This window comes from Mytilus galloprovincialis, chromosome 10 (genome assembly GCF_965363235.1).
Source record: "Mytilus galloprovincialis chromosome 10, xbMytGall1.hap1.1, whole genome shotgun sequence".
Lineage (NCBI taxonomy): Eukaryota > Metazoa > Mollusca > Bivalvia > Mytilida > Mytilidae > Mytilus > Mytilus galloprovincialis.
The window spans coordinates 83917576-83932083 of NC_134847.1; the positions used below are offsets into that span (position 1 = coordinate 83917576).

The window sequence follows — 14508 nt, forward strand, 5'->3', positions numbered from 1 at the left end:
GATAATAGCATTCAACTTACATGAATTCCATACTTTCTGCAAAGGTGTTTAGCGGTTTGATATGGAAAAATGATCACATGCCTCAAGCTATTTATCACATGTTTTTCCATAACGTTATCATATGGCATTCTGGCGTAACTTGGCAAATTACGGGAAATACACACCAATAGTTCGTTTTCAGTGAAAACATCAAAAAGGAGAGTTGATTTTATATCGTTAGAATGAAAATATATTACACTGTTGTTTTTTCCTCTGTTGATGAATTTGATAGACAGATTTCATATCGAATGTATTACATTTGGTGTCCGACGTCCGTAAACTTTTATCTGTTAGACTTCAACTTGATCAATATATTAAACTGTTATTTTCCGATTGTTGAAGCACATGATAAAAGATCATAACATGTTATTTTTCATATCAGATTATTATCAGCCCTAGGTCAGTATCAGACCTCGAGCCGTGGGCTCTAGGTCTGATATTGAACCTTGGGTCGATAATACATCTGATATGAAAAATACCATGTAATAATCTGTTAGTAATGTAACATTATTTATGCTTGATTATTTTCAAATTGCAGTAGTCGATATGTGTATGTCCTCTATTGCAATAGAAAAAAACGGAAACGGAGCTGAATATCTCGATAGTGTGATACTACGTGTGATGGTCGATCGGAGTGGTTGTACTTGCGATGTATATATAGAAAGGCATATAGTAACAACAGAATTATTGATAGAAAAGTATAAAAATATATCTGGAGCAGCACCGGAAAACAATTTATGTGGACTCTCAATAGATATTGAAATGTTGAACGATGAATCTGTGTCTAACCCAATTGAATGTACAAATGGAGTAGATCGTCGTCAATTCTCCCTGGTGAAAAATGGTGCACTTAGATTTACCTCCAGGATAGTACAAGGAAATTTTACACGAGGTTACTGTATAATTATTAATCGAGGTTTGTATACCATTGTATGATATTATTCATTCACACACATCCGCTGGTGATGTTACTATCCTTAACTTGGAAGTGAACTGATAAAGTTTAGCTAAAAATGGTTTAAATATAAAGAACGTTAAAAAAAATATCACGAGATACCTTTTATATAAATAAGGCAAATTAGTGTTTCTATCGAAATTGTATCCACGAATTCCTTTAAGGTTTAAAACAAAATAAATAAGCACTTGCATATGGTAAAAAGAAAAAAATAAGACTTCGGTAAAAAATAATCTATCCAATTCTCTGAGTGTTTAAAGAAATCTATCATCGCACTCAACTTTGCGAAATAAAGACATTTAAAATTTAAACATTCGTTTCCTGATTGAACGTTGTAATCTCCGATGCTTAAGAAAATGCATTTATATCAACACAAATTATACTAACATTGTAAACCTAATTACAAGAGCGAAGAAACGAAATTTTAGTGTACTTATTGTATTCAAAGCAAACTAAAAAAAAAATCAACAAACGTTATCATATAGAAATTTTAAACCATAATTCCTGACCGAAGAATTGAGAGGAATTTGATTTATGTCATGTTTCACTCTAGTTTTACAAGGGATTCAAACACATAAGAACATATTAGAAGACCTACAAGTGCTGAACTGTCATACCTATATAACTCTATTGAAACTACATGTTCTTATGTGGTAAACAAGACATCACAGTTAAAATTGACTGCGGTATTTGCATTTACATAAACTTGATATTGTAATGAAGGTGCTTGTATTCAATCAATAAGAAATAGTTTTCAGTGAAGAACATCCATATTTTATGATTCATGTTAAACTTGCCTAATAAAAATGTCCTTATTTTCTTATCCTTTATAGATAAGATCACTAACAATATATCTCAAAGACTAAAGATTGTCTGTAACGAATCTGAAATTTTACAATATGATACGTCATCAATAAACCCTACAGATATCAACCCAGAAACAAACGGTAAATATATTGAAATTTGTAGCCGGAAATAAATAGTTTGTTCACATTCTTACATATTTTGTTTACCTTCTTGACAAGAAAAGATTGTCAATACATTTGATTTTTATAATTGAATAAAAAGCTATATTTTTAACATTTCATCAAACAAACAAAAATAATAAGAACAATTGTATGCACTGTTTAAACGCATTTATGTTTTATTTTGATAAACAGATAAATAGTTGTTGATGATGTTTGTTATTATCAAAATTAAGACTCAGTCGTCTTTTGGCAAATTAAATGTGTATTTTGCTATTTGTGTAGGAAATGTTGTTTATTAAGGTTTCAAGTGTTTAAATTTTTAACATCTTTGTCATTCAAACAGTTTTTTGTTCGAATGTTTCCGGTGACTTTTAATCTAGAAAACTGCGTCGGATGAACAAAATTTATAAAGATTAGATAAGTTGTATCCCGCATATGCAACTAGCCAACTTGATTGATTACATAAATTAATCTGTATCATGAACATGTACAAAAGTGTTATTTTGTCATCTGTATGTTCATATTATTCCACTAAGTTTATTGTTATTTGAAAATGTTTTTAGCTTCTGTTGCGATTATTGTGGCCACTATCGCATTTACCCCCAGAAAGTATTTGCTGCAAAGGAAATCACTTGAATTAAAAAATATAAAGTATCTTTAACAATCATTAATGTCAATTAAACTGAAAGTATAGGTAGACATTGCGGGAAATAGACGTGTCCTTTATGAAAATCGTACCAACGAGTGTGTTATTAGTTTATCATTGTTGAAAAAGAGACATAATATACCAGACGGAGAATGAGTAAGACGTTTTTTACACATACTGCTAAATGTTAATTTTCAGATAGCAGCGACACGATGTTCATTTCCATTGGAGCAAGTGTTGGGTCTCTGTTCATCATTATCGTCGGTATCATTGGCATCCTCATAAGAAGGTATGAATACTTGTTTTTGATTGTAAGACAACGATCAAAAAGACAAACATTAATACATGTATATACAACCCACACAGAAAACGAAGAACGATGCATCATCAAACCCACAAAATCCGGCTGTGATCTCAGTGATAATTGTAATTTAAGAACAAGAAAAAAGTAATGGAATTTCATATATTTGCCATTTCTATGATATAAACATAAAAACATAAACAAAGATGTACTTTGTATTGGTCAGCAGTTGTTTTATTTTGCATTACTCTAGATTGAATGTATTTATTGATGATTTTTGGCTCTGTCCATGGCTCATGTTTACAATTCATGGAAAAACAAAGTCATAAAGTCCTTATACAGTGTGTATGATTCCTGTAGGGAATGATCAATAAATATATTTAAATAAAAACATGCCAAAGAAGTTCTACATTGTGACAAGATTTATTATTAAAATAAAACACTTTTTTTTCAAATCCTTCTCTGAAACTTTTTAATTCAATTCATCATATTAAATTTATGTATAATCTTCATATATCGATATCACTCACTGCATTGTAGTTTTAATTCATAAAGCTTAATTTAAACGTCTTATTAATTTTGGCAGTAAGCTTGGCAAACACGAATTAATAAGAAGTCAGTAATGATAACATAATATGAATCATGATTCTTTTGCAGACAAGGATGCAAGATAAAGAAGCCAATGTCAACAGCAAACTTAAATATGCAGTATGACAACCTATCTGAGTCCAGAAACACATCAAGCTATAGTACACTAGACAGACCAACGACCGATGACCATCCGTACGACGTAGTTCTATAAGGAAGGATACAATTAACGACATCTTTAACAATTAACACAGATACTTCAAATAATCCACGATGCAATTTGTGTCTATATTAATTTTTTTTTATTAAGTTCTTCTTTCCATGCATATGACATTTCTTCATTTTGTTAGTAAAACCTTCTGATATCAAGGTTTTCTCTGCAAATATGAATGACGAATGACAGAGGGCTGAGTCTATATCGAACAAAAAGTAGTTTAAAACGGAAAGTCCCTTATCAAATGGCAAAATCTAAAGACCAAACACATCAAACGAATGGATAATAGCTGTCATATTCCTTACTTGGTAAAGGCATTTTCTGATATTGACGATGGTGGATAAAACCTGGTTTTGTAGCTAGCTAAACCTCTCACCGGTATGACAGTCGCATCAATTTCAATAACATTGACAACAAATAATAATTTATTATAAATCATCATATTCATAGACACTGTTACTCCTTGACAACATTTGATTTTTTTAAGTCTTCTAATAGTTTGGCCTCCAGTCAACGAGTCATCGCTTTGAGCAGAATAAAAAATATCGTGGTGATACATTGTATAATTAATCTTTTGCTGAAATTTTCGGTTACAATTCCAGTCTTACTGAAAACCTGAATACTTATCTTAAAATTTTCCGCTTCCATTATATGATATATTTAATACATAAACTATTTTTTCAGCTTGCCCATTAGCAATAACTATACTTTTCAGCAAAGTTGACACCACACTCAACTCCGAAAAAAACCCACACAAACACACATAAGTTAAACATAGGGTAGAGATTATGGGGTTAAGTATAATGTCATCAAAACTTATAAGCGAAGAACACAACTCGTATCATGCTAACAACTGGTTTATGAATAAAAGTTGTTATTGTCGATGCAAAAAACATAGAAATGTACATTTGGCTAAAAAAATATGCAATAGAAAATTTGGGCACGTAAACATATATATATATACAAGAGAAAAATAAATTGACCTAGATCAAAATAGTCTGAGCTACATGCATGTTTGCTGTGAATAAAACACAATGAAATAAACATATATACCTTTTGCATTTTAATTAATAGTGTAGAGCAAACCCTTTTGACCTCTACAAATATAACAAATATAACTAATATTGTAAACAAAAACAAATATAAAAAAAATCCACTAACCAAATAAAAAAACATTACACATAGAAAATGGCTGAAACAAGAAATAAATTTACAATAGATAACGTTTTTCAACATATATAAAACAGTCTTGTTTATCATTTCAAAAATGAACCACCATAAGGTAAAGCCGGCTATGCTGACCTCTATCAATGCACTGAGTATATATGCTTCTTTGATTATTCTAAATCAAAATGTGAAAAATATAAAGTCGTATATAATATTGAAGGCGTTGGACTTCCACCTACCCATGTTTTGGATCAAGGCTAAAACCGTACATCTGGCAGCTGTAAATGTTGCAACTCTAATTCTGAATCGTTTATCAAAATGTGTGTCTAAACATATCACATTTAACAACCATTTTAATGAAGAATTCAAATAAAAAGCTGAAATAGGTTTTCCACATTTAAATCAAAATAAAGGACCGTGTGGACAATTATGTAACCGTAGATATTCCTCAAAAGGACTGAGGTTATTTTCAGAAAACGTCATCGTGTTTGTAATATTGCTCACATGACCGATTACTCTTCCAAACTTTATATCTTTACTTCAATTCACTCTATTAAATTCAGATTCATATTTAACTGCAATGTCTCCAATTTGTAAAAAAAACCAACAGAAATACGAGATGTACAACATAACTTTTAACAAAATTTGATTGTTAATGCCACCTTTTACTTTTGGTACAGCCTCAACTAGTTTTACATGCATATCATTATCATAGGTGATTGGAAAAAGTGTTTCTACATAATGTATCAACTGTTTTTTCCCTTTCAACCCATATTCACATAAATTATGTCTGTTGGGTCTCGAAAAAACTTAATTCAATGTATAAAACTGCTTGCTGATATGTATGATACAATTGTAGTTGGTTGATAATATTGAATAAACAAAGGAGAAATAAAATGAGCAGCCATAAATCATGGAGAAATAATTCTGACAAAAACTTGAATACACACATCCCGTTTTATGATATGATGACGCAGAAGCGTCAGATAACGATTTAATAACAAAATTATTAGTCATAGATGCAAACATGTAGAATGACCACATGAGTTTTGTTTACCAAGGAGTAATCGATAATTGTTTGTCGTAAATTGTTTTCTGAAAAACCTATTCCAAAAACACAGCAGTTTATATTTAATCCTTGCTTTAAACTGACCCAAAAAGGAACATACAAAACATAAAGCTCTTTTACGTCCAAATGCCAATTGAATGATTGTTCAACACATTTTTTTCGATGGAAAATATATCAAAATCTACCTATTTATACCACTAACTAAGGTGTTTCGCTATAGTTTCATTTGTCTAAACACGGAAACGAAATGTAACACGTATAAAATATGTGTATTACAATTATATAAACACATTTAAAGGTATAATGTTTTGAAATCCAAATCAATACATTTATCTTACACACAATAGAAACTGTATGTTGTACAGTGTTTACCTCCAGTACAAAGTAGTTTATGTGTTATATTTTATTTCTTTATTCAGACAAAATGAAAGTATTTCAAATTATAATTCTAACTGTATGGATGTATTTTGAATTAATACAAGGTATGATTATTTCTGCATTACTTATCTTTTGTTAACATATCTTTCGCATCATTCTAGATAATAATGAAAGAAGTGCTACATGTACATTTTGTACTAACAAAAGACAGGACATAGTGTTGATTCTGAAAATATCGACGTTACAGGTTAAACATGAATCGCAATGCAGTGGTTGAATTGAAAAGCGGCATGTTTTGTTTCTAGTGTTTCTTAATGTTAAGTTGAATTTTCCTTTTTTTTCATGTTGAATGCAAATGAGTATTTAATGCATAAGTGTCTTTTCATAGTAAAATGGGATAGGTGATTTTCCCTAAAAATATATGCAGAGTTCCGTGCATCACATTGTGGTAGAATAATCCATCACTAGATATAGTGATTACGAAAAAAACGTTGTTTCTGGAAAGTCTTTACAGATTTGTTCAAGACAAAAGGTTTAGTATATGATGTAGGTATTTTGATACCATTTGATAATGCTTTTGTGTGTTTTATTCCACAAAATGTTAATAACTTCAAAATTTATAAACGGAGAATTTTAGTAAGACTTGTTAAATCATGTCAGTACTGACTACTGAGCTGATGATACCCTTGGGAACGGATAGTCCACCAGCAGAGGTATCGACCCAGTGATGTGAAAAATAGAAAACAATAATATAACATAGATTAATTAAGTTAAATTGTGAACTTTTATTTTTTATGTAACACAATTCAAAGCAGGGCCTCCATGCTGAGAATATATATCCCATCTGGTACAATATTCCAGTGTTTGTATTTTCTATCGTGATTTCCCCGATAGAGGGTTACTGCTAAGAAAAAACGTAGACTTATTCCCGGACTTGTACGAACATGAGCTACATTACAATTGCCAAGAATCTGCTTACTTACTGGAGCACATGAAATCTCCTTTTTTGTGGGGTTTGTGTATCTCAAGCTTTAGTTTTCTATATTTTGCGTTTTGTGTACTATTGTATATTTATTTGTTTGTTTAGCCATGGATTTTTTTAATGGTATTTTCAACTTTGAGTTTGGATGTCTCTTTGATGTCTTTCACTTTCCGTTTATTATGATAAAAGAATTGATAATTTCATTAAATTTTTCATATCGGACCCTTAATCAGACCTATATCAGGATAAACCCAGAGAGCTAAGGAAGGCATTTGATAATAACCAGAAGCAATTAATAATGGTTCCTGTCATCCCGCTATGCACCGTTTCGGATAATATAAAATTGACGTAAATTTATCATACTGTTAAAACTGTAAGTTCTTTACTCCATATTTTAAATCAACTGAGAAAAATGATGTTAAAAGTATTTGAAGTTATTAAATGATACAAAATGACACAACATACATCGTAGTTTCACCTGCCATGTTCTGATACAAGATGAGTGTACACTCCTTAGTTTTATTGTTCATAGTGCAAGGATATAGTGCACATATGATGATTGATGATTGCTGACTATTTTACGTCCTGTGGCTTATTCAATTCATATTTAGGGTTATAACATGTTTAAGGGATGTTGGTATACACAATCATGTGTACAAGACAGACGTGTTCTTGTTCAAAGCCCCTAATGACGAATGCTTAGTGACGTAGCCGCAAGAATCCGTTAGCAGTTTTGTGTAAACCCGGCGGTTGATCTTAACCATAACCAACCGCAATCGGGATAAGGACGTTACCACGACACAACAAATGCGGTTTCCTATCAGAAAGATATCCTTTCTGTTCATATTTTGTTCATTTATTATAGGTTTGAATTATAAAATACCGAATCCGTGCCCTGTACGGTTGGACAGTCCAGGTAAGTACTTTACACCACTATTGATTATGGAGATATGATACAAATACCAATAACCTCTGATGGGATTTTTCATGGTTGGTGGGAACTTTATGTTGAAGTAAATATTTGTATTCGTGTGCTTCCTTTTCGCTAATGTGATTTGTCTATATACCCGTTTGTGATTCTGTGTTAGATATGACGAGGCTCTGTTCTTTATACTTTTCGTCATTGTGTGATTACGAAAATGTCCTGTACCAAGACAGGGAAATGGCTATTGTTATTTTATAGTTCGTTTATGTGTGCGTTTCATTTTAGTGTTTCTGTTGTGTCGTTGTTCTCTTCTAATATTTTATGTGTTTTAATTGGTTTTAGTTTGTAACCCTGATTTGTTTTTCTCGACCGAGTTTTGATTTTGGAACAGCGGTATACTGCTAATGCCTTTATTTATGCTTTAGTAACATTTTGTATTCTTGTCTTTCATTTTTGATAATTTACTTTTTAACTTTGTTTTATGGCATTTTGTGTTTCTTTGTGACTGCTGTATTCTCTCTCTTTTTTTTACATGTTTATGCCCTACCTACGATAGTAGAGAGGCATTATGTTTTTTGGTCTATGCGTTCGTTCTTTCGTTCGTCCGTTCGTCCGTTCATCTGTTCGTCTGTTCGTCCGACTCTCCCGCGTCAGGTTAAATTTTTTGGTCAAGGTAGTGTTTGATGAAGTTGTAGTCAAATCAACTTCAAACTTAGTACACATGTTTCCTATGATATGATCTTTCTTATTTAATACTAAATTAGAGAGTGTACCCCAAATTCACGGTTCACTGAACAGAAAATGATAGTGTGAGCGAGGCATCCGTTTACTGGGGACACATTCTTGTTACCTATAATGTTTGTTGGTTTTGTTCACACATCGTTGTCAATATAACGGAATTGTATACAACTTTCATAAAAGGGACAGATTTATCTAGTTATAAAACCAGTTTCAATCCATCATTTTGTACAGATAAAAATGCCTGTACCAGGTCAGGAATGTGACCGTTGTAGTTATCCATTCGTGGCGGGGTTCGTGTTGTTTATTCTTTAGTTTTCTATGTTGTGTCATGTGTACTATTGTTTTTCTGTTTGTCTTTTTCATTTTTAGCCATGGCGTTGTCAGTTTGTTTTAGATTTATGAGTTTGACTGTCCCTTTGGTATCTTTCGTCCCTCTTTTAATAGGTTTGAGCTTTAAATTTTTGCCATTTGACTACGGACTTTAGTTTTGAATTTTCGTTGGAGTTCGGTATTTTTGTGATTTTTCTTCTGTAGTCTTGTTGAAGACACCATATATATTGTATATGTCTATATGTAAAACAGAAAATGTGTTATAATTGCAAATGCGACTTTCTCCGAAATATACCAAATGACACAGAAATAACTGTATTCAATAATGAACAACTCCCATACCGCATATTCAGCTATCAAATGTCCCGAAATGACAAAATTTTTTTTAATGTAAAACAATACAAACGAAAAAACTAACTGCCTTATTTATGTACAAAATGTGAAAAAAAATATGTGACAACCACTAAAATACAGCTGGCTTCTGACTTCGATTTATTTGACTGTCAGAATACTAGTAAGCACAAATGCAGGCATTGTATTCACACAAACTAATCAGAGACCATCAGATGGCAACCACATAAGCAATGTGCCTTTTCTTTGTATGCCCCACCTACGATAGTAGAGGGGCATTATATTTTCTATTCTGTGTGTCCGTGCGTCCGTCGTACCGTTCATCCGTCCGTCTGTTCGTTCGTTCGTCTGTCCCGCTTCAGGTTAAAGTTTTTGGTCGAGGTAGTTTTTGATGAAGTTGAAGTCCAATCAACCTGAAACTTAGTATACATGTTCTTTATGATATGATCTTTCTAATTTCAATGCCAAATTAGAGTTCTGACCCCAATTTCACGGTCCACTGAACATAGAAAATGATAGTGCGAGTGGTGCATCCGTGTACTGGGGACACATTCTTGTTTTTAAATGTCATATGACAAAGATATTTAATTTATGTGTAATTTGCAAACAAATATTTAAATACAAATTTTGGATTTCATAGATGTATAAGCAAGTACGATAATAGCATTCAACTTACATGAATTCCATACTTTCTGCAAAGGTGTTTAGCGGTTTGATATGGAAAAATGATCACATGCCTCAAGCTATTTATCACATGTCTTTCCATAACGTTATCATATGGCATTCTGGCGTAACTTGGCAAATTACGGGAAATACACACCAATAGTTCGTTTTCAGTGAAAACATCAAAAAGGAGAGTTGATTTTATATCGTTAGAATGAAAATATATTACACTGTTATTTTTTCCTCTGTTGATGAATTTGATAGACAGATTTCATATCGAATGTATTACATTTTGTGTCCGACGTCCGTAAACTTTTATCTGTTAGACTTCAACTTGAGAACCACTTTAAAGGATCAATATATTAAACTGTTATACATATATAGTTTGGCGATATCTGGCCACAGCTTTTATTCATAATATGATAGATTCATATGATATATAATATATATATATATATAGATAGATAGACCATAGATGCATATGTATATGCAGATAGATATATGGTCGGTTACCCGAAGATAATATGGCAACCAGATAGGTAGATAGATAGTCAGATAGATAGATATATATGAAAATGTAAAGATGCACCGTGGGATACACTGGTGCTTTAAATTTGGAAAACACCGTGGGATACACAAGTGTAGTCTGTATTATCCAAAAACCTAAAATTTCATAGCTAACATTAAGATTCTATGCAGCGAATTCTGCCATTTACTGGAATCTATTAATGGTGCTCAAAGTTCAAATAAAAGTCACTTTTCTCAACAGCAAACACGTTAACATCATCAGTCAAATTTGTATCACCACTGTCACCAACACAAAACCTGAAAAATAAATACAAAAGAGCAGTATATCGTACAAAAAAAGGAGTGGAAGGGCGGGTTTTCAATTTTATCGCTTACGAAATTTAAAATGCTTGCTTGCTGCGATGAAATTAAAGAAAGGACTAAATGACGTCACAGAATATTACGTCACTCATGTTGGGTAAATCTAAAACATTAAACTTAATCCGTCAGTGGCCCCATCGATAACTGATTTTAAGTCTATTTACTTAAATTCCATTCAATTTTATCGCTTACGAAATTTAAACAGCTTGCTTGCTGTGATGAAATTCTAAAAAGGACTAAATGACATCACAGAATATAACGTCACTCATGTTGGGTAAATCTAAAACATGAAACATAATCCGTCAGTGGCCCCAGCGATAACTGAATTTAAGTCTATTTACTTAAATTCCATTATTTTTTCGATTGTTGAAGCACATGATAAAAGATCATAACATGTCATTTTTCATACTAGATTATTATCAGCCCTAGGTCAATATCAGACCTCGAGCCTTGGGCTCTAGGACTGATATTGAACATTGGGTCGATAATACATCTGATAGGAAAAAAATACCATGTAATAATCTGTTAGTAATGATGTAACATTATTTATGCTTGATTATTTTCAAATTGCAGTAGTCGATATGTGTATGTCCTCTATTGCAATAGAAAAAAACGGAAACGGAGCTGAATATCTCGACAGTGTGATACTACGTGTGATGGTCGATCGGGGTGGTTGTACTTGCGATGTATTTCTAGAAAATCATATAGTAACAACAGAAATATGTGTAGAAAAATATCAAAATATGTCAGCAGCAGCACCGGAAAACAATGTATGTGGACTTGCAATAGATATTGAAATGTCAAACGATGAATCTGTGTATAAACCAATTGAATGTACAAATGATGTAGATCGTCGACAATTGTCAATCGTGAAAAATTGTGTACTTAGATTCACATCGAGGATAATACCAGGAAACTTTACACGAGGATACTGTATGCATATTATCCGAGGTGTGTTTAGTTTTTGTTCAAGGCATGTTTAAAATGAGTGCAAAGATAAAGCAACAAATATTAATCTTGCAAAAAATCTTATTCTAACCGATGTTAGGGATGTCTTCAACTTGCCGTAAAGAGGCAAACTTGTCTTCAACTTATTGTAATGCATTATATTTCTACTTTGCATTTTATTGAAATGAAGAAACAAATCGATTAGGATAACATGTCTAAAATTTCCAAAAACAAAAGTATTAATGGAGAGTTTTCTCATTGGCACTTATATAATACCATTTCCTATAACATCTAATTATTGAAGAACCGTTATTTGGAATTAAATCTTACAAAAATATCAACCTCAGAAAAGTTATCATATGAAAATGTTTATAAAACATTAAAATGTTGATAACTGCTTGAAACACTTTTTTAATGACATTTGGAATTGGTTTTATTTTATTTTTTTTTAAATTTTAAATTTTAAATTTTTTTTTATATCAAAACGCAATAATTATTATATGTAAATGAAGTTATCGGACCATACGAACACGTACAGATAACACAACTGTACGTTTAAACTTACATTCAATTTACGTTAAATTTTACGTTAAATGACAGATGAGGAGCTCATCATGGCAATTAAGTATAAAATAAAGAAAAACAACACAATTGAACGCATATTGGAGAAAAATTTATGGCATATCATAATGAATTACACATCACAGTCTTTTGTCTACCTTTGTGTGATAGAGGTATCAAACATATTAAAACATATCATGTATCTTTCGCACCTTAAATAGCAATTGCGTTTAAACTTAATGTTCAAACGATTTGTCAAACTTATGCCTTTCCATCTAGCACACATCAAATCTATAATTTGCGAAGGTTTTTGTCGTATTTATTTCAGGAAACGGTATCTTATCATATTTGTATATATTCAATTAGTCTAGTAAATAATTCCTTACGTTTTATTATCATTAATAGATAAGAATACTAATAACATACCCCAAAGACTGAAAATTATCTGCAACGAGTCTGAAGTTTTCCGGCATGAATCTTCGTCAATAATCCCCACCGAAATCAAGCAAGAAACACACGGTAGAGTATTCTTGACTTTTAAGCTGGAAATGATTTTTTCTATTTCCATGTGATTCTTCTAAAATAAATTCGATAGCTTGTAGTTTGTGTTATTAATATAGGTACTTTAAAAATACAGTAGGTTTTAACAACTTTTATTTATTGATGATGTAAACGAAACAAACACAAAGATAATTGGCATAACTTAACATATAATACACAAAGGTCTTGAAGTATAGATTCTGCCTACTGACGTTGTTTATCATCCTCATAATGTGTTACATAATTTTTTTTTTTTATTAAAATTACTTTTACTCAAAAGTCTTTTTTTTTGTGATATCCATTTGACGTGGCTCTGTATTCTTGCATCATACTTTGAACGTCATTTTTTTTTTATATCTGCATGTGTGACATCAAACGCGCGATTATACGTCTGAGTTCAATTTAATCTAACCATGTGTCTGGCACGGCAAGGATTCGGTTCAAGTAAATCTTTCAATTCTTTATGGGTAGAATTTACACAATGTTGAAGGTTGTACCCCTTTTTATTACATTTTTGCCTATTATCTTTTTTTTAATTTATTCACGCATCGCTTTTAAAATGATGGGATTTGATGCGACTGTCATACAAGTGAGAGATTTTGCTAGCTATAAAACCAGATTTAACCCAGCATTTTCTACATAAGAAAATGCTTGTACCAAGTAAGGAATAAGACAGTAGTTATCCATTCGTTTAATGTGTTTAAGCTTTTAATTTTGCCATATGATATTGGAGTTTTCTTTTTGAATTTTCCTCGGAGTTCAGTATTTTAGTACTTTTACTTTTTTGTCCATGTACTATTGTAGTCGAAAACGATTTTTTTATTGGTATGACAAAATTAACTTAACATTACATTCATTACTTTTTATTTTTACTTTAATTTCCGTGAAGGTTACAGTCACAACTGCATGAATAAATCATTGTAAGGTACTTATTAGTTCGCTGTATTGGTCACAAAACTGTTGACTTTGTGCTAATACAATGTAGTATAGATTAGATTAACAACAATGATACCTTTCATTCACTATAATGTATCTTTTTAGATGATGACACACTGTTTATTGCTATTGGAATATGTGTTGGGGTTCTTTTTTTGATTGTTATTGCCATAATTATTATAATTATCACCAGAAGGTAAGACATTATTGCTTCGGAAAATACTTAAACAATATAGATGCAAATTTATGTAACACATTAACCAGGCAAATTTATTGTAATACGATAACTGAAACATGCAAATCATGATACATTAATCT

At 31.5% G+C, this 14508-nt stretch overlaps 1 protein-coding gene and 1 long non-coding RNA gene across 2 annotated transcripts; both read left to right on the plus strand.

Moving 5' to 3' along the window:
- Positions 1 to 617: 617 nt before the first annotated feature.
- On the plus strand, positions 618 to 3968 carry LOC143049401 (uncharacterized). Its single transcript, XM_076223054.1, has 4 exons — positions 618 to 955; positions 1828 to 1941; positions 2807 to 2897; positions 3567 to 3968. Exons 1-4 carry the CDS (start codon positions 661 to 663, stop codon positions 3709 to 3711), a joined length of 645 nt encoding a protein of 214 aa, XP_076079169.1. The 5' UTR covers positions 618 to 660; the 3' UTR covers positions 3712 to 3968.
- A 7814-nt stretch (positions 3969 to 11782) lies between these two features.
- On the plus strand, positions 11783 to 14387 carry LOC143049403 (uncharacterized). Its single transcript, XR_012970219.1, has 3 exons — positions 11783 to 12156; positions 13120 to 13233; positions 14296 to 14387. It is a non-coding gene; the product is annotated as an uncharacterized LOC143049403 (long non-coding RNA).
- The last annotated feature ends 121 nt before the right edge of the window (positions 14388 to 14508 follow it).